The sequence below is a fragment of the Orcinus orca genome, chromosome 20 (genome assembly GCF_937001465.1).
Source record: "Orcinus orca chromosome 20, mOrcOrc1.1, whole genome shotgun sequence".
Lineage (NCBI taxonomy): Eukaryota > Metazoa > Chordata > Mammalia > Artiodactyla > Delphinidae > Orcinus > Orcinus orca.
Window position 1 is genome coordinate 27,038,713 of NC_064578.1, and position 20,742 is coordinate 27,059,454.

Consider the following 20,742-nt stretch of genomic DNA (forward strand, 5'->3'; position numbering starts at 1 on the left):
GCAGCCTCCCTCCCACCTTCCCAAAAAAGTGAGGTCATGAGGTCCTAAACCCAGCACCCTGAAGCCCTGGGGCCTGACCACCATCAAGGTCAGAACCACCGGGGGACTTCCCTGGCGGTCCAGTAGTTAGGACTAAGCGCTTTCACTGCCGTGGTCCGGGGTTCAATCCCTGATCAGGGGACTAAGATCCCACAAGGCTCGCAGGGAGGCCAAAAAAAAAAAAAAAAAGAACCACTGGAGGTGGACCCTGTCCCCCCATCCCCATGAGGAAACCCTGGGGAGACTCTTAACTTATTTGCATATCTTGGCACGTGCTTTTGCATACACCTGCCCAAGTGCTGAGCCTGCTGGGCCCGGGCACCCCTACTGTGAGATTCAAGTAGGATTTGGCTCCCTATTTGCTTCTCCTCCAGTGCCCCATCCAGCCCCAGAGCAGCGTCCCCAAGTCCCACCCCTTAAAGAAAACTTTACCTGGACTTCATTCACCACCCCATCGCAATTTTTTTTTTAACTCTTTTAAAGTTAAAAATACAACAAAATCCAGAAAGTGCATAAATATATAATGTAACTCATAATTTTATAAAGTGAGACCCTGTGTAACTACCAGTCAGGTCAAGACATGGGTACTACTTTGCAAAACAGTGTAACAGTTTCTTAAAAAGTGAAACATAAATTTACCATATGACCCAGCAATTCTACCCCTGGGAATCTTCCCAAGAGACATGAAGATATATGTCCACACAAAGACTTGCATGCAGATGTTCATAGCAGCATTATTTATAATAGCCAAAAGGGGGAAACAACTTAAGTGTCCATTGACTAGCGGATGGGTAAACAAACTCTAATATATCTATGCCATGGAAACTGACAGTATGCCATGGAATACTCTTGGGAATTAAAAAGAAATGAATTATGGATACGTGCTACAATGTAGATGATCATCAAAACATTATGCTAAATGAAAGAAACCAGACACAGAAACACTCCACATATTATATGCTCCATTTATATAGGATGTCTAGAAAAAGCACATGTTTAGAGACAGAAAGCAGATTAGTGGTTGCCTGAGGCTGGGGAATGGGGAGTGATTCTAACCAGCATGAGGGATCTTACTAGGCTGATGGAAATGTTCTGAAACTAGATATTGCATAGCTCAGTAAATTTACTAGAAATCATTGAGTTGTACCCTTAAAACTGGTGAATTTTACAGCATACAAATTACATGACAATAACGTTGTTTTAAAAAATTGATGTCAGCTAAAGAAAGCAAGTTAGGACCCCGCCAGCCCCTAGAAGCTTCCGCATACCCCTTCTCAGTCCCACCTCCTGCAAGAGGTAACCACTCTCCTAGCCGTGTAGTAGAACCACTGCTTTTCTTTATAATTTTACTACCTATGTTTGCAGCCATAGATAAGACAGGCTAATTGTGCCCTATTTGAGCTTTGTACGCGTGGGCCATTGGGGTCCTTTCAGTCTGGCTTCTTTCCCTCCGTATATATGCACACGAGAGTCATCCAACGGGGGTGGAGCTGAGGTTCGTTCATTTGCCTCACCCTAGAGCTCATTACTCTTCAGCCAGGCCCGCGTGACTCTGACCACTGGCCGGTCTCCATGCCCCCAGGTTGCCGAGCCTTGGGGCACAGGTCAGCCTCCGCTCACACGGTGGTCCCATGTGGCCAATCCTCTCCCAACACACTCAGCCGTCTTGGCTGCAGCAAACCCGGCTTCCTGGCTCTTCCCCTACCCCACCAGCAGCTCTTTCAGTCTCCTTTCCTAGCTCCTCCTCCTTTTCCCAACTTCGAAATGTGCCAGTGTGCTTCAGGCATCATCTCTGGTCCTTCTCTTCTTTACTTTTGATTCAATGAGTCCTGTGGCTTTAAGCATCATCTACAAGCTGAGCTGATGCCTCCGAAGTTTCCATCTCCAGTCGTCCACCTCTCCCAGACTCCAGACAGCCCCCACCCCTCAAAACACACCTCTCACCACCTGGCGCACATTTCCACTCAGATGTCTCTCAGACAACGAAGTAGAGCTCAACGAAGTAGAGCCCCCCAGACTCTTCCACGCCACAGCCCCAGGCTCCCTCTTTTCAGTAAACGGCACCACCTGCCAGCTGCCTAAGCTGAACACCCTCAACACCTCCCTTTTCCCTCCCCTCCCCTTTTCTCTCTCCTGCCACTTGCTCGGTCCAAGCCTCGTCGCCTCTGCACTGGCCTCCGTCGAGCTAGAGGCAAGGGTGAGCATCACCGATGACGCTGGCCGTCACTTGCACACCCAGGCAGAGCAGTAGAGCTCACTGTCCTCTCTGGCTGCAGGTGCCATGGGGAGGAGCGCTGATCCCCAGCAGCCTGGCGTATTGACAGAGCACGGCAGAAAGAACCTTCTCCCACACCAGTTGCATTGAGGGTGGTTGCATATCAGAGGTTCTGCAGAGGAAGTAGAGGACAGGGATCGTCCAGTCACACACTGGTTTGTTCCACCGCTACCTCCTGACTAGTGCCTTGCTTCCACACCTGCCCACTACAAAACAGCTGCACAGGTGGTGTCCGGCTCCTGTTCTAAACCATCATGTGCTTCCATGGGCCATCAGCTAAAACCCAATCTTCTGACCGTGGCTTACAGGCCCTACCTGATCTGTCCTGGACCTCATCTCCCACCACTCCTCCCTACACCCACTAAGCCCCTGGGCCCCTCTCTGTCTCTCAGGGGCATCCAAGCTCATTCCAGCCTCAGGACCTTTATTTACCCTTGCCTGGAACACCATTCACTCAGATCTTATGTCTCAGCTCAAATATGTCCCTCTTCATAGAGGCACCTGTGCCCACTCCCACTTCCCACCACCTCACACACGTCTCTGCCCTGTGTGTTTCTTTCATGGCACTCAGCATATCTGCAATATTTTTAAGTTCATTGTTAATCTTTTTTACTTCTGAATCTTCCATTGGAATGTAAGCCCCATGAGGGCAGGTCCTATTTCTGTCCTTCTCAATGTGCTAAGGCTGGCAGGCTGCCTGACACATAGGCAAGGTCGAGAAATGTTGTAGCTGAGCAAGTCAATCCCCTGCCCCTTTGCTAAACAGCCCACTGCCCTGCCCCCCACCCAGGTCCTGCCACCTCACTGAGCCCCTTTGTGCTGGGCCTCTGTCCCTCTCCCGCTCTCCCCTGAGATCGCCATCCCCCTCCAGGGTTCGACCTAGTTCAGGAGGCCGGCTTGGATGCAGTCAGTCATCTATCCGTCCTCGGGCCCTCCCTAAAGGCCCAGCCCTGGGACCACAGCCATTCTGGTGGAGCCCAAGGCAGGGGGTACTGAGGCCCTGCCCAAGCTGCAGAAGATTCTGAGACAGAGGGACTCTGCTTGAGTTCCTGCACTGGGGCTGGAGAGCTGGAATGTGCCTCCTGCCACTGCTGACTGAGTTGACAGGCCCCTGCTACCTTGAGGAGTCCCCCAGAATCACCTGGGGACTCCAAGCTCTTATCCTCCCACCAGCCGCTCTGTGGGTTGGCCAGGGTATGCAGGGAACCAGGTCCCCTGGCAGCTCATGGTGCCCCAAACCAGGGCCATGTAGGGCTCCTTCCCCGGGGCCGATTCCTGGTGGCCCCTGGGGTTTTCTCCCGGCTCCCTCCTCATCAATCTCGTCTCTTCCACTGCCACCTCCTCACCCTCTTTAGAACCTCCTAATCCTTTGCATACGGGCCGGCCCAGCTGCTGCCAATTAATCCCCTCTGTGTCTGAGAGGCCAGCTGAGAGAGGCAGGAAGAGGCAATTCCTGGCTGGTGGACGGCATCTGAGCAGGTAACTCAGGGTGAGGTCGCGGCTCCGTGGGACCCCTGATGAGACTCCCTCTGTGCTCTCCTCCCATCAAGCCATTTAGACATGGAGAACCCGGCAAGGCTGGAAACCTGAGGCTTCTGTCTGCCCCCGTGAGGCTCAAACCTTAGTGACTCTTCAAGGCAGCTTGTGAAATACGGATTCCAGATCCTGCAGAGGGTTTAGAGGGGCCTAGGGATCTGTATCTTCCGCAGCTCCCCGGAAGACTCTGAAAGGCTGGTGGTCCAAGCACTGTTGTTGTTCTGGGTACCACTCCCAGGCCCCCCTTCCCGCCTGTGCCTCCCTCATCAACGTGGAATCAGCAGCAACAGGGCTAAAAGATGGGAGGGGCCTGCACGTGTTTCTATGCAGGAGGAAATGGCTGGGTCTGGGGGAAGAAGGGAAACTGGGAGTGGGGAAGGCTTCCCTAGTCATTTCCAGAAGGTTCAGAAGCACAAGCCAGCATTGCTGCCTGCTGGGAAATGGCTTGCAGGACTGGCCTGCAGAAGCAGCCGATCCTGGGCAAACGTCAGTACCTCCGGGGTAGATGTGGGACACCTGGAGCCAGGCAGACCTGAGCGTAAACTCAGCTGGGCCCCTTACTGGCTGTGTCACTTTGGGCAAGTCTGCTGACCTCTCTGTACCTCCATTTCCTTGGCTATAAAGTGGTGATGAAAACGCTTATTTACTGAGGCTGAGTGGGAGGAGGTGAGGATGAGGTGATCATGGCTTATGGGGCTGGCTGGGATCGGTGGAATCTGCCATCCTAAACATGCAATCTTGGGCTCTACCAACCTTGGAAATCAGTGTTTTTACCCCCATACCCAACAAGGAAATGGAAGACCAGAGGTGTCATGTCTGGCCCAAGTCATGTTTTTGGTGGCTGAGCCAGGGAACTGACCCCCCACTCAGAGCTGTGTCCTTCAGCACAGCTTCGCTTAGGGGAAGCTGGGCTGCTGAGGCCAGAGCAGGGACATAAGTCAGGGCTGTGAGTAGTAGGGGAGGCAGCATGGCCGGGGCTGTGGGGAGATGGGCACTGGGGCAGGGGTCCTGGGCCCTGTGCCTGCCCTTTGCAGCCTGTGGCCAGGGTCCCTGGCAGACGAGGGACAGAGAATACTTTGGCTGCCCATGGCTGGGGGGAGGGAGGATACATCATGCCGGGCACGGCCTCGGAAGGGCCCTTCGAGGCTGGGAGTTTGCATATATTGACCTGTGTGGCGCCCGCTGGGCCAGGCCATCCTGCAGGGATGTAGTCATAAGGGCAGGGATGCCCATTCCCTGAAAGTAAATGATGCCAGAAGCTGAGCCCGTGTAAGGTAGGGCTGAACTATCGCAGTAAACCACGAAAAAAGGGGCTTGTTATTTTCTCTTAAAAATTTCTAAATCATGAAAATAGGTTGATTTTTATCTTATATTAAACAAAAAATATTTTCCATTCATATGCTGCTCATAATGTATTTTTAAAAATTTATAATGGGGTTATGCTGAACATGATAGTCTATCGTTAGCATTTTTGCTTAACATCCAATGATAGTCACAGCCAACATTTATTAAGCTCTCAGTGTGTGCCAGTCACTGTTCTCATCAGTTTATTTTATCCTCACATTAACCTCCACAAGATAGCTACTATTAACATCCCCATTTTACAGACAAGCAAACTGAGGCATGGAGCATTTAACTGATTTGCTCATGACTGGAGTCCAAAGCGTGTAGATCTTTCCATGTTAGTTCAAATTGATCTACTTAAAAAAAATGGCTCCATAATATTCCATTATTGGATGTATTATAATTTATTTAATCTGTGCCCCTCTTACAGAAGACCGATTAGGTTCTTCCCAGTAACCAGTCTCCTACTGATGGATATTTGGATGTTTTTCATCTTTTGCTCTAACACTGTTGTGACCGACCTCTTTACACACATATGTCTGTGGGCTTGAGTATTTCTATCAGGAAAATACCTGGAGCTATAACTGCAAAAATATTTTTAAAGATGAAGAAGGAAAAGGGAAATATATAACTCACAAAAGGAGCCCATGAATGGTGGGAGCAACTGTGAGCATTCTGGAGAGGCCTAAGTACTCGGTCCCCTACAGGTGTCAGGATGCTGGGCTGGGTCCAGAGGGTGCTGCCTCAGCCCCCAGGGACACCAGTGAAGAGAGAGGAGGAGGAGGGGGCAGAACCAGAGCCAGAGTTGGAGCCGGAGCCTGAAACAGCCCCTGAGGAGACTGAGCTAGAGGAAGAGTCCCTGGTAAGAACTGAATGGTGAGGCCTCACTGGCCTCACTGCTCGGAGAATCCCCAGCTCAGGTCAGCTGATCCCAGCGACCTTCCACAACAGAGGATATTGGAGCCAGAAGGAAACGTGGTGGTCACCTGGTTCTGTAAACAGCCAGCTAGTAAATATTTCAGGCTTTGTAGGTCATGCTATCTCTGTTAATTTCTCAACTCTGCCACCGTAGTGTGAAAACCGCCATAGACAATACGTAAATGAATGAGTGTAGCTGGTTGTGTTCCAATAAAACTTTATTTACAAAAACAAGCAATAGGCTGGATTTGGCCCACTGACCATTGTTTACCAACCTCTAGAGCTACTCAAAGTAGCCAATCCATTAACTGTTTGTTACCAGTCCAGGAGGCGATCAGAAGCTTGCCAGATGTAAATTTACTATATAAGTAAGCACACTGCTTAGTTCAGTTGTATTTGTTTTGCATTAAGACTTTCTGCATGAGGGAAGCAGTGTGTTGCTATACAATCTGCTGCAAACTGCTTAATCACTGTGGACCAGTAACAGTTTGCAGACTGACACTGGTTCCTGGACCACATTTTGAGCAGCACTGCTCTAGAACTTTCAGTCAAGCACATCAAACTTCCCAGCTCTGTATCCCATTCATTCGGGAACCTGATGACAACCAATTCAGAAACTCAGACAGATTTGATTCTGCTTCTAATTGATGCCAGGCCTGTGTGCAGTGCCGGGAGCACAGTGATGAATAAAGCATTGCCCCTGAGGGTCAGCAGACAAGAACCCAACCAGGTTATTCTTCTAGGAGACAGAGGTGATGAGGGAAGGTGGGGAGCTTCAACGGCATCCTCAGCTTACCCTTCCGGGAGGACCAAATAAGTGTATCAGACTGGAAACTCTGGGAGCTCAGAGGAGAGAGTCATCTTAATTTTGGAGATTGGAAGCTGGTGGAGGAGTGCTTCCTAACCACAGTGGGCTGGGCCAAATCGTAACTGGAGGAGATGAAGAGGTGGGGCCTTCCTGGCAGAGGAAAGGCTATTACTGGGTAATGCAGGGTGTGTTTAGGAAACAGTGAGCTATCCAGGTATAGGGTTGCTGTGCATATGTGTTTGCATGTGCACACATGTGTATGTACATACATGTGTGCCTCGTGTTCTTAGTGGTACGTTTGTGTATGCGTGTGTATTAGCAAACTGTGTGCCCACGAACACATGCATGCCGATTCACAGGTGTGTGTACACAATACATGTGCGCACATATATGTGTATGTGCACACGCATTCGTGTGCCTGTGGTTCCATGTGCATGTGGGGCAGGCTAGTGTGTATAAGTGTGTGTTTCTGAGTCTGTGAATCTATTCATGTGTGTGTACATGTATGCTCGTTTGCGTATCTGTGCTTGTATGTTTGTGTGGATGGACATATTGGTATGTGCCTACATGTTTGTATATATACATATTTTGTGCACCTGTGCATGTATGCACATCTATGTGTGTATTTGTGTGTTAATACACATATGAAATAATGTGTTCATGAGTGCATGTTTGTGTGTCAGTGCAGGTACACGTGTGTATATGTTTATGTGACTGAGCATGCATATGTTCATGTGTGTACACACAGATATCTGTGTATATATGCAAATGTATTGTGTGCATATGCATGTTTGTATGTCTGTCTGTACACTTGCAGATATTTGCACATGTGTGCATCTGCATGCATGCACAAGTGGGCATGTGCCTATATGCACATGTGCGTGTGTTGGGGCATGCATGCACATGCAAATGTATATGCACATGTGCTTTGTGTCTTGCATGTGCACATCTATGTGTGAGCAGATGGACTTATTTTTGTGTCAGCTTGTGTGTGTATGCATGTGTGTATACACACGTGTCTGTGTGTCACTTTCTGTATGCACATGTGCTTGTGTCTGTGTGTGTGAAGTATGAGAGTGAGTGTATTAGTGTAGGTGTGCACACATGTGTGTCTGTATGCATGTGCATGCTTGTCTGTACCTGCACACGTGCGCACACAGCAGCAGAGGTGCAGCTGCAGAGGCAGATGAGAGGCAGAGGGCAGAAGCTGAAGGCCGCCCAGCTACTAGGGAGACAAGGGAAGGTTTGGCGCAGAAGGAGAGGGAGCTGGCTGGGGGCTGGCCGGGGGCTGGGCTCTTCCCGCCTCCTCCTCCCCTCAGTTGCCCCAAGGCCTTGTAACTCTCTTCCTCTTTCTTTTCAGGCCACTTGAGTGGGGCAGCTTCCTGGGGGATGTGACAGGCCTGGGGGGCACCTTGGGGGGGGGCGTGGTGAGGGCCAGCCCTGGATGAGGGGCCCCTGGGGCTGGGAAGAAGGGAGTGTCCCAGGTGGAAGGTGAGGCCACCAGGATTTACAGAGACCACTGTGAGGATAGAGCTGTTTGATCCTGTGGGGGGTCGGTTGTGAGGGGGATCAGGGGCTGCTCCTGCCTTAGGCTAGTCTCTCTGAGGGTTTACATGGTCCTGTTTGAACCCTCCAGCCACCTGAGGAGGCCTGCGTGGGGAAGGAAGTGGCTGAGGCTGATCCGGGCCCTCAAGGTGAGTGCTGGAAGCCCAGGCTGGCAGGGCGGCTGGAGGCGGGGAAAGGGCTGTGTTCTCCACTGCTCGGAACCTTGAAGCAGCCCACGAGGTTGGCAGACCCATTTCACAGATGAAGAAACTGAGGCTCAGAGAAGCTAAGGGTGGGCTCCTGGGGACCTTTTAGCTGAGCTGAGCTGGAACCCTGGGCTTCTGACTCCCTCAGGGTTCTCCCCTCTCCTCTGCCTCTGACTTGACCTCCCCAGCAGGGTAGAAACAGGTCTTTCTGAGGCTCCAGTTCTAAAGTATGAGGGACTCCTTTCCAGAAACCCAGGAGGCTGCCCCTTCTCCACCCACATCCCTCCAGGCTCAGGCCGCTGCGGTTCCAGAAGCGAACAGGTACTGCACCACCCTCCCCTCTCCTCAGGGCCAGCCCCCCCCGAGCTAGGGAGCCATGGAGGGGGTGGGGATGGGCACTGCTCTCAGGTCTACAGTCGCTCCCAAGCAAAGGCCCAGAACATCCTAGGAATTGGCTGAAGGGAGGCTCAGGCAGAGGTGGGGGTCTCCTGGGCCAAATGGACCATGTGACCAAGAGAAATGGAGCGGGGGGACCAGAGGTTTCTCAGCGCTTGGGTGAAACGCAGATGGAGTGTGGCCAGAGCTTCTGATTTTCCCAATGAAGACAGAAATCCAGACTTTTCCATGAAATCTCCCAGATAGCTCAGACATTTTAGACCCTTGGTGCTTATCCAAGTAAGCGTGTCTGCAGAGGGTGTGGAGGGCTGGCCTCAGACGGTGAGTCTGTGACCCTCATGTTTAGGCTGACTAGCCTCCATCACAAGGAAACACCTCACAGGAAACTCTCAACGCTTTCAGAGCACAAGACATGTGCCGAGTGCAGGAGGGCCCCCCTGGGGCCAGGCTAATGGGGCAGCAGGGTGATACGGTGATGCCTTTACTGAGTATCTGATGGCGGTGGGCTTGGAATGGCACCAAGGGTTGGCATCCCCCATTTTCCAGAGAGGGACACGAGGTTCCAGGAGGGAGGTGATGTGTCTGAAGTGTCACAGTGGGGAGATAGAGGTTTGGGGTTCAAACCAAGTTCTTTAGGATGCTGTGCACTGCCATGCCGACCAGAGAGGGGCTGGGGACATTGAGGGCAGGCCGGTATCTCTGTCTCTCAGTGGTCCCAGCAGCCGGGTGCTGACCTGGCTCAGAAAGGGTGTGGAGAAGGTCGTTCCGCAGCCCGTCCACAGTGGCAGGCCTGCCCAGAGCACCGTTGCTGGCTTGGAGGGTCCAGCTCAGGTACTACTGGGGCCGGGAGCTGAGGCAAGCCGGGTGGGGAAGGGGTGGGAGGAAGGCTGATGGCCCTGGACTCTCTGCCCACGTCTGTCTGTCTGTCCCAGCAGGCAGGAGGACAGATCCTTGGGCACTGCAGCACTGGGGGCTCAGGTAAGGCCAGGAAGCAGGATGGCTTAGGGGTGGGCTCAGGGACTGTTGAGTTGGGCCCTGCTCCCTGGGGTGAGTCCACGGGGCCAGAGCTTCTCATCTGACTCGGCCCGGGTTCGAACCTGGGTTTGAGTTGGGCTAACCGGGGAGCTCCGGGCAGGCCTCTTGTTGCTGACTGGCTTCCTTTCTTCTGCAGATGGATACAGTGAGTCCCCCAGGGCCCAAGACACCGGGTGAGTCCCCATCCTTGAACCCCATCTGTAGTGTGTGTGGTGGGCTCAGCATGCCCAGAGCCCAGGGTCCACCACCGCCTGTGTGTGACCTTGGACATGCCCCTCATCTCTTCTGAACCTCACTTTTCACATCCACAAAACCGGAACGATGGGTTCGGTGCTGCTCAAGGTTTTTTGTGCTGATTACTGAGAGATCCCCGGGTGGGGGCCACCTTCTGAGGATGGGGGAAGGCATGGATGAGCTCCTCAGAGATGGGCCTCGAGTAGGTGGGTGCCGTGTGAAGCCCGGAAGCAGGGCCTGGGCTACCGTGGGGGACATTGGGGTGCCCAGGTTGGTCTCACGGTTGGCAAGAGCTTTAGACTTCTTAGAGCTGACCGAGGCGGGTGGCAGGCTGGATGGGAACTGTGGCAAACGGGGGAGCCCACGTCTTTCTCCAGAGAGGGGCCCCACTGAACTCCACTTCCCTCTGCCCTGCAGGAGTGCTGACCCGGTGTGGCCAGATCCTCCAGTTTTTCAAGAGAAGCTAGAAATTTAGGTTTTTACATAATCCTTAATTTTTAGATGTTGCCAACGAATTGAAAAGTTTTCAAAAACACTGTGAGCTCCCGCAATAAACCTGAAGCCTTCAGTTTGCTGTCTCTGCTGGAAATTCAGAGTCACGCCTTCATCTCCATTCACCCCACCCATTCATTCCTTCCCTCATTCATTCATTAGACTGTCGGGTCCTTGAGCACCGGGGCTTTTGTCTCAGTCACTGCTGAACGCCCTGGTGCCCAGCACAGTGCCTGCCAGACAAAGGGGACTCAGCACAGAAGGGATGAATGAATATATGAATGAATGAATGAATGAATGAACATGTACAATCACACACTCCATTCATTCATCCATTGCTCCAGTTTGCTGTCTATTTCTTTAGTCCCCTGGAGGCTGCCCTGGTCATGGGTCCCCAGGGCCACTCCACTGACTTGTGAGACCAGTAAAACGATTTAGGATGAGGGCACCCAAAGGACTTGCCAGCTTTTTTGGGGGCCGTATATGGGGGATGGGTTCCTCTGGGAGCATAGAGCTTCCCTGAAGAGGACAGGGCTGCCTGGAGGTCAGATGGATCTGGGGACCCAACGTTTGTCCCAGGGCCAGCTACATAATTGGTGGGGCTCAGTGCAAAATGAAAATGTAGGACTCCTTTAAAAAAATTATTAAGAGTTTAAGACAGTGACGATAGAGCATTAAACCAAAAATGGGCCCTTTAAGTATGGGGCCCTGTGTGACCACACTGCTCACATACCCATGAAGCCAGAGCTCTCTGTCCCAGTCACAGGGAGGCCCCCAGGCTGCATTCAGGTCCCCAGGCAGCCCCCGTTCTCATCTGTGCCCAGGAGGCCAAGGCTGGGCCTGTTGTTCCAGAACCTGGTCCAGCCCTGGGTCAGAATTTCAGGTTGGTGGAAGTCCCCCACCCCGGAGGCCTTTTAAGAGTATCCAGTCCAAGGTCCCCAGTGTGCAGAATGGGAGCTGAGGAAGGGCTGCTCGAGGCCTGGGACCCCAGCAGGTGGTCAGGACAGCGTGGCTGGGCACTCCTTGAGGCCGCTCGGCTGACCTCTGGCCCCTCTTCAGGCCCGGGCCCTGGCTGCTCAGGTGGCTTGAGCAGAATCTGGAGAAAATGCTGCCTCAGCCTCCGAAAACCTCCGAGGTAAGTCGAGGCAAAGGGGGAGCAGGCAGCTGACCACCCAGGAAGTGCCTACCTACTCCAGCAGGCTGTCCTCACCCCTGGGACCCACCGAGTGGCTGCAAGAGGGGCAGGGCATTCAGGGGAAGGGTGGGCGGGGCTGGCCAGGGCAGGGAATGCGCCTGACCGTCTTTCCTGACGTCACTTCCTGTTTACGACGCAGGGCTGGAGAGATGAGCCTGCAGATGCTGCCTTGGGTCCAGGTACAGGGAGGGGACCTGGGAAGGGGCTGCCTGGGATGGTCACAGACTGGGCTGGGGGTACAACTGGGGCCTGAAGGATGCTCAGGGCGGGGTTCAGTGCTTGCAGGGAGCAGGCTGTTGTGGGAGTCCTAAACCCTCCTCCTTGGTCCAGGCTGGGAAGCCAGTAGCCTGGGACAGCCTTGTGAGGTCCTGAACAAGTCCCTTCCCCTCCCTGCACCTCAGCTCTGTGTTTGTCTGATGATGAGGGGAGTTGGGGTGGTCCCAAGGGGCTCCCCACTCAGTCACGTTGGCACCTTGAATCTGGACTCTGTGCCCTAGGGGTTGCATGGAGCCCCACCACGTCATCCTTAGTCTCCTGCTCTCCCTGCTGCATAGAGCCCCCAGGACCCGCCTTGGAAATGGAGCCTGTGCCGCAGGCCCAGGAGAGCCCATCCCTGCCTGCTCCTGTCCCCCCGAAGCCCGAGGAGGAGCTGACTCCAGAGCCCCAGCCCGGCATCCAGGCCTCCTCCCTGCCGCCCACCCAGGACCCTGCCAGGTGAGCCTCCCAAACGCCTCTCCTCCCACAAGCAGCAGACTCAGTGCGTGGCCCCAGCCCAGCATCCACCAAATGAGTCTTCTAAATTAGAAAAGTAACACATGCACCTGAGAGAAAATTCAAAGGGGTTTGCAGCGCGCCCTCCCCGGGCATTCGCATCAGCAGCTTCTCCTGCTTCCGCGCTGTTTCCTACACGTAGACAAGCTCTGAGCACGTTTCTCCTTTAAACTCACGTACCCGGCAGCAGCAAACTCTAGATACTGTTCCTCATCTCACATTTTTCACCTAAAGACGTAACTCAGAGGTGGTTTTATGCATAGAGGTCTGCTCCATTCTGTCAACGGCTGCATAGTATGTTATACGGATGTACCAGCTTTTATTTAAGCATTCAGTGGACATTCAGGTTTGTTTCCACTTTTGCTGCAGTTAATAGCGCTGTACAGGCATCATTGCATTCACGTGCAAGTAAATCGGAGGAAGTGGAGTTGTTGGTCCAAGTGGTACATGCATTTAAAATCAGGATAGGGACTTCCCCGGTGGCGCAGTGGTTAAGAACCCGCCTACCAATGCAGGGCACATGGGTTCAAGCCCTGGTCCAGGAAGATCCCACATGCCGCGGAGCAACTAAGCCCGCGTGCCACAACTACTGAGCCTGCGCTCTAGAGACCTCAAGCCACAACTACTGAAGCTCTTGGCGCCTAGAGCCCGTGCTCCACAACAAGAGAAGCCACCACAATGAGAAGCCCGTGCACCGCAACGAAGAGTAGCCCCCGCTCGCCACAAGTAGAGAAAACCCGTGCGCAGCAACAAAGACCCAATGCAGCCAAAAATAAATAAATTTATTAAAAAAATAAAAATGAAAAAAATAAAATCAGGATAGGTACTGCTAGGTGCTCCCGCCCTGGCAGTGTGTGAGGGGCCTGAAATGCACCTTGGGGGTGGCAGGGAGGGTGGCGGGGACAGAGCTACCTGCTGGGGTCGGAACAGTAGCCAGAGGCTTTCCTGGGGAGGCCAGGGATGGGGCAGTGGTTTTCAGGGCCGGGGGCTTGGGTTCCAGTCCACCTTCGGGTGAGCTTGCTACCTGCCTTGGGAGGGATCTGACTCTCTCTCTCCCCCTTGCAGGTTGATGGCGTGGCTCCTGCACCGGCTGGAGATGGCCCTGCCGCAGCCAGTGGTCCTTGGGAAGGCTGGGGAGCAGGTCGGTGCTGGGCTGGGGGGAGTGGGGGCCTTGAGTGGTGGTTGGAGGCGTCTTGGGAGCTCAGGCAAGGGTGGAATGGTCCCTGGGTGGGGGGGGGGGAGGGCACAGAAGGAAGAAGGGAACCTGCAGCTGGAGCTCAGCCCACCCAGCCCGCCTGTCTGCATGGCTCACACTCATTCCACACACACTGTCTGGTCACTGTGGCCACAAGGCTGACAAGTGCTGGCCCAGCCCCTCCTGCCAGGTGGTCACAGTCAGTGGGGGAGGTGCTTCCCCAGGGGGCGGGCAGAGAGGATGTGGGGTGCAAAGGAGGAGCCTCCCAGGAGCATCAAGGAAGACTTCCTAGTGGAAGTGGCCTGCAAGCTGAGAACTGAAGGGGGAGGGGGAGGAGGAAGAGGGTGGGTGAAAGTGAAGGGGGTGGTGTAGGAAGGGCGGTGCAGGCAGAGGATCCGTATGTGCAAAGGCCCAGAGACAAGAGAGGCCCGGAGTGTTCTGGGAAGAAGTGGGGCTCTCAGGAAGCCAGTGGGCCCTGTGTGCATTTCTGACGACCTAGAGCTCCCACATGGGTGGGTGGGAGGAGCAGGGCCTCCCCCACCTCTCCCTCTCCCAGAACCTCCCACCTGGCCCTTCTCTCTTGGGGACAATTGGCCATCTTCATAGAAGCACCTGGAACTCAGGGGCAGGAGGCCTGGATCGCAGTCCCCCTGCAGTAGGAGGTGGACAGGAAGCTTCAGGGTCCCTTCCCCGTGGGCTGAGCCTTCAGGCTCCACGTTCATGGCCTCTGTGGGTGGCAGAGGAAGCTCAGCTTTGGAGCTCCCCAACAGGAGGAAAGCGGGGTGTCCAGTGGCAGGAGCGATCAGTGGATGAAGATGTGCTCACTGAGGGGGGGATCCCTGAGGACGGGGCTGCGGGGGGATGGTGTGGTGCTGGCGGGGAGAGGCCTTCGTGCAGATGGAACTTTGAGATAACACTCCAGGGAAGGATGGGAGAGGTTTTTCATACATAGAGAACCAGAGAGAGGGCATTCCAGGCAGGGGCCCAGCCTGGGCAAAGGAGCTGAGGTGGGACGAGGCAAGTGGTGACCCTGGTGGCGGAGTGACTGGAGGAGCGGGTGACCTCTGAGGCAGCAGGGAAGAAGCAGGACGGGATCTTCTGCAGTGTCCCGGGAGCCGTGAGGAAACCCCGTTGCTCCTGCGTTGTGCCAGGAGGGCTGATGGAAGCAGGGAGGCCGGTGAGGAGTCCACAGCAGTTATTTTCTCCTTTTCTCCCCATACAGGAGCCTGACTCCCCTGTGACATGTGACGTGCAGAGCAGTAAGTGACACGTTCGTGGGTCCTCGTGTGTGTTTCCATGGGGATGCTTGGTCTGAGTGTGCACGGGTCATGGGGCAGGCAGAGCCTCCGGACCTGGAGCTGGGAGAGCCCCATGTTCTATAGGCCCTACCTCAGGTCAGCCTGGCCAGGTCACCAGAGCCCGGCCCAGAGCCAGATGGTGGCTGGAGGCGCCTCCTGGGAGCCGGGGGTGGGGGGATGCACACATGGGCAGGAACCTGGCTTGCCTTCCAGCTTCTATCCAGAAAAAATAATTGAGGTCAAGTTGGATGGGCCCCCCTTTCCTGCTAGGAGCCCCTAGTGAGAACTCCCCACAGCCCCCTGGGCCAGTGGGTTTGGCTAAGCAGAGTCCCTGATTGTGGGGTGAGAGAGGGGAGATGGGCTTTCTCTGGGGGGACTGGGTCCCTTGAGCTGGGAGGGCGTCCCCTCCCTTGTGGGGTATGTGTGCTGCCTTTTATCCCAGCTGTGCACCAGGACTGGGGCCCAGACTGAGGCCAGGAGGGGAGGGCTAGGACCCCAAATCTGCTCTTCCTTCATTTCATGGCCTCTGGAAAGGCATGTGGTGTATGGGGCATTCATTCATTCATCCATTCACAAATGCTCATGGAGGGCTGCTATGTGCCAGGCCAGCAATGAGCGCTGAGGGTGAGCAGAGCAGAGTTAAGGCCTGGGAGCAGTGGCCCTATTCCACCCTGGACACAGGCCCTTGGACCGTGGGCCTCGGGTGTCCCAGGGCTGCCAGCCCCAGGCCCGCTGGGCCACTGGTGGCTTTTACGAGCGCTCTGACATGGGCGGCCACCACAGGCTGGCCAGCTGTGGAGCTCGGGTGTGGGTGTCACGGGGTTTGTATAATCGTGACAGCGTCGTGAAGGGGAGGCTCAGAGCAGGGCTCGCTCAGTCTCCAGCTCGTGGCCACCCTGGAGGGCCCAGCGCGGGCCGCCTATGGCTGTTGGGGAAGGCAGAGGGGCAGAGACGTGTCCAAGGTCACAAAGCAAGTTGTCGTGGAGCAGTGACTAGAGTCCCCTGGGCGAAGCAGCTGCTCAGCCAGGCCAAGGTTAGAGGAGTGGAAAACCTTCCCTGGAACAGAGCCATCCATGCACCCCTCCTACCAGGGGCCGCTGAGAGCGCTGAGGACGGAGCCCCCAGCCCTCTCACCCTCCTCCCTGCTCCTCTGGAAGGAGGCAGGTCTCAGCCAGCTGTAGCAGGGCCTCCCTGCGTGCCTGGAGCGTGCGGGTCATGGTGGGGCCTGGGGCAGCCCCGGGGCGGGCTCAGCCCCGGGGTGTGTCAGTTTCCTGGGGGTGCCATAACAAAGGACCACGCAGGGTGCCTTCAAATAGCAGAAGTGTCTTCTCTCGCGGTTCAGGAGGCCAGGAGCCCAGAGTCCAAGTGTTGGCAGGGTTGTTTCTTTCTGGGGCTCTGAGTGGGAGACCGTGCCTGGTCTCTCTCCTGGTTCTGGTGGCTGCTGGCCATCCTTGGTGCGCTGTGGCATCTAGCTGCCCTCCAATCTCTGCCTCTTCCTCTGCGTCTGCCAAGTCTCCCTCTCCTGTCTTCTATAAGGACACCAGTCATTGGATTAGGGCCCAACCTAAATCCAGCATGACCTCATCTTGAGATCTTTAACTAGTGACATCTGCAGAGACCCTATTTCCAAATAAGGTCACACACGTAACAGAGGATAGGACTTGGATATACATTTTTTGGGGGGACACTATTCAACCCACCACAAGGGTGACCCTGAGGGGTGAGGGATGAGTATCCCGCCCCCACTCCATCCCCCAGTCTCCCCATCCTTTCGCTCATTCATTCCCTCCGCCTGTCCACCCCGCCACCCACCCTTCTCTCTTCTCCTTTGTTTCAGGGGTGGCTGCAGCTGGAGGCCTCTGAAACAAAAGGGAGGGGAGCCTGGGAGAGCGCAGATGGACAAATGGACAGACGGATGGAAGGAAAGAAGGGTTCCCTGAAGAGAAGACCTGCAGGGCAGGGGGATGAGGTGGACATTGACACCCTACCCTCCTTGAACCCCCTGCTTCCCGCCCCCAATCCCAGGCAGGGTGAGGGGGATCCAGTCCCAGAACTGCCTCTCGGAGACCAAGTTGGCCCCTCTCCACCAGAGCAAGGGGAAGGCCAACCAAGGGCAGCCTGTGGGATTTAGGCTAGACAGCAGGAGGACTTCCCACCAGAGGCTGCGGGAAAGCCCGCGGGCGCAGCCTCAGCATGGTGCCTGGCACACTCAGCGCCCCCCCAGGACACAGTTTTTCCCCAAAGAGGATCTCCTTAGGCTCGGCTATGTTCTCCGCCTCAAAGAGTCGGGGACTACCAGTGGACAGCGGCACGTGCTTTACTTGACATTAAAAAGCATACGGTAGCACATCAAACCTGTGATCGCATGATATTATTGCTTCAGATAAGGCTAAAGCGAGAAGCTAGGTCTGAGAAGTGGGTGGATTCATACGGCCCGTGGTATTGGGGTTGCCGGAAGGAGTTAGCCAGGGGTCCTGAGCCAGTTGCCCTGGGTCCCAGCTGGCTCCACAGATGTCTTCATTTGGGGCAAGGCGTGATTTTAAAAATTAGAATTAGTTGTCAACATTTAAAAATCAGGTGGCTTTGCATAGAAAAATCTGGCTTCTCTTGAAAACTGGGAAGATCGAGCTGTAATGGTCCCGCGCTGTGCTTGTGAGGACGGTCTGAGTGGCAGCTGCCACCTGAGGGCAGGTGGCACCCTCCGCTTTACCCACATGCACCATCTCCCTGGCTACATAGGCCTTGGAGTTTGAGACCCCTGAGGTCTCAAACTGGCAGGGAGGGGAGGGCAAGCTGGTAGACGTAATAAAATGAACATGTGCCAGGAGGTGAGAGTGTGGGCACTGCAGCTAATCTGGAGCCCAGAGTCCTTGAGGCAGAAGGTAAAACTAGAAGAGTTGGGGCCTGATGTTGGGGGACGAGGCTGTAGGCAGTGGGGAGCCATTGAAGGTGGTTGAGCAGGGCAGTGACTTGACCAAGATTACTCCCTGGCTGAGCAAGCATTGGAGGCAGAGAACGCAATGGACACAAGGGTTCTTGAACTTGAGGCCACATCTGGGGGGAGATGTGAAGGATGTCCCATGCCCAGACCTTTCAATTTGAAGAGTGTGGGAGCCTGATAATCTGCATTTTCAAGAAACACCCACCTCCCCAGATGATTCTGATGATGGGGTAGCGGCAAGGACCATGATTTGAGAAATACCAGTTAGTGAGAAGTTAGTGCTTTGGGGGTCAGATGGGCGAAGATGTGGTTCTGGACCGGGGAGAGGCAGAGGGAGTGGGTATCACGACCTAGGCCTGCCAGGGAGGATGGGGGTTTCGAGTCAAGGCCTGGGCTTTGCCAGCAGCCCAGGGACCGGGCGGGGGCCTTGGCCTAGAATCCATGCTCCTGGGTTTCCTGCCTGCTGCTCCTAGAAACAGCAGCTTCCTCCCCATATGGGGCTATTGGTATGCACTGCCGGGGTCAGAGCCCTATTCAGCTGCCCTGAGGGCCATGCTAGGCTGGCAGAGAGGATGCTGTGCGAGAGCTGGTGTGCCCGTGAGGGGCTCCAGGGGGAAATTTAAGCCCTGGATGTAACAGCAGTTTCCATGTGAGTTTGAGCACCTGTGGTGCATCGTAGCCCCATCTGTGACCTGGGTGGACCCTGGAAAAGCCGGGAGAGCTGTGAGTCAGATGCCTGCAGAGAGGGCTGGGAGCTCCACGGGAGGAAGGGCCCTGCCCAGGGAGCGGTATCCCCTGCCTGCCCTTCCTGGCTGGTACCCTCCGGCACCATCCTCTTCTTTGGCTGTAAAATGGGGACAGGCGTGGCACAAAGATGAAAGGAGGACGTGTTTCTAAAATGCCTACTCGCTAATTAGTACCTAAAAAGAAAGGGTTAATGCAAGGGAAAGCAAGGATGCAAGTAAGGACAGCCTCCAGCGCCCATTATGCAGTGGCTGCCAATGGCAGGGAGGCGCTCCTGGGGCGTGTTTGTCACTTGGGATGGCACCAGGGCAATGAGTCAGGGGACCTGGCACTGCTTCCAGCATCCTGTGTGGCCTTGGACAAGTCACTCATCCTCTCTGGTCGATAAAATGGAGGAGAGTAGTGTTCTTACCCGGCAGCGTTGCCGTGGAAGCTCGTGAGCTCACAGGCCAGGGGATATTCTGTCCCCTGGATGTCACCTGGATGTCAGGCAGGAACCTGAACCCTCAGCGGCTGATCAGGATGAAGACACTGCAACATTACTGGGTGGCAACATAGAACGACACATACCTATGACATGTATGTCCCACCAATGGATTCAGGGCCACAGTTGGAGGATCCTCCCTGGTCAAACCCCGGGGCTGCTTGTAGGGATGGGGGAGCCAGGACCGTAGTTCAGGAAACATGTGGGAGGCTCCTCTGGAGGCCAGGCAGTAGCGTCCTCTGTGAGGCTGGATGACATCGGTACCTGGAAGCCAGGAGGCAGGAGTGGGGAGTGAGGTGGCTCTTGGAAAGCAGACAGCCTCATGCCTGGCACGTGGGGAGAACCCCGTAAAAGAAGGTATTAACCTGCATCTCAGCGTGCTCACCTGTAAAATGGGGAATAAGATATAAAAGAGGGAAAATAAAATGAGGGTAATAGTTATTCCCACTTCAAAAGGTTGATGTGAGGACTGATTGAGTTAGTCCATGTAAATCACTTAGCACAGGGCCTGGCATATAGTAAATGCTCAATAAATGTAGCTGGTGTTGTTATTATTACCATTACTATTATTAATATTATTAGTCTACACCATGAACAATAACTTCCAAAGTCAAAGGATGAGACTTGAGGCTAGCTTCCATTTAAAGTCGCCGTTAGTAACTCATGCCTGGCCTGAAGGCCACCAAGACTGCTGGAGCTTTTTGGGAACCCCTGCTACCAGGCAATCTCCACCTTTCTCCTGTCTTGGGGTGGGCTTAAGGCTCCTGATGAGACTCCCCTGCACCCACTTCTGCCAAGGTCACAGCCCCACAGTGTTTTCATTGCCAGGGACCAGGGTACGTGGAGAAAGGTTGAAAGTGAGACCACCTCCACGAGAAAGTCAAGTTCAGTTCCCTTGGAGGTTGGAGCCTCTAGTCCAGGAGGAAGTCTTCCTAGACTCCCGGAAGGAGGTTCTGAGATGATGGGCATGTAGTACGCTGTCACCAGGGGGCGGCATCTAGAGAACAGGTGGTGGGCAAGCTGTGTCTGTATCCCTCGGGACATCCCAGGCCACTGCACCTGGATGTGGCAGGGTGGACTTCGAGCCTGGGTCTCTTGGCATCACCTGCAATACTGTGGTGGAAGCATAGTTTCTGCTTCTGCACAAACCTCCAAGAAGGAGGCTCCAGTGAGAAACAAGACTAACTGTAACTGAAGCTCTGTCTCAAGGGAAAAAGAGAGGGAAAACTAATGGAGGGAGACAGGATGAGTGATTGCGGGGGGCTTCAGCCCATCACCTTAGCACT

The 20,742-nt window shown here is 54.6% G+C and overlaps 1 protein-coding gene across 1 annotated transcript in view; it reads left to right on the forward strand.

The window, feature by feature from the left end:
• Positions 1 to 20,742, forward strand: part of CNGB1 (cyclic nucleotide gated channel subunit beta 1) — a 91,795-nt gene that overhangs the window by 17,005 nt on the left and 54,048 nt on the right. Inside the window, exons 2-12 of the mRNA XM_049702859.1 lie at positions 5,902 to 6,056; positions 8,557 to 8,614; positions 8,920 to 8,992; positions 9,778 to 9,898; positions 10,000 to 10,045; positions 10,239 to 10,275; positions 11,888 to 11,963; positions 12,163 to 12,202; positions 12,578 to 12,737; positions 13,860 to 13,935; positions 15,212 to 15,248. Of these exons, the coding sequence (XP_049558816.1) occupies positions 5,902 to 6,056; positions 8,557 to 8,614; positions 8,920 to 8,992; positions 9,778 to 9,898; positions 10,000 to 10,045; positions 10,239 to 10,275; positions 11,888 to 11,963; positions 12,163 to 12,202; positions 12,578 to 12,737; positions 13,860 to 13,935; positions 15,212 to 15,248 (879 nt within the window). The remainder of the gene's footprint in view (positions 1 to 5,901; positions 6,057 to 8,556; positions 8,615 to 8,919; positions 8,993 to 9,777; positions 9,899 to 9,999; positions 10,046 to 10,238; positions 10,276 to 11,887; positions 11,964 to 12,162; positions 12,203 to 12,577; positions 12,738 to 13,859; positions 13,936 to 15,211; positions 15,249 to 20,742) is intronic.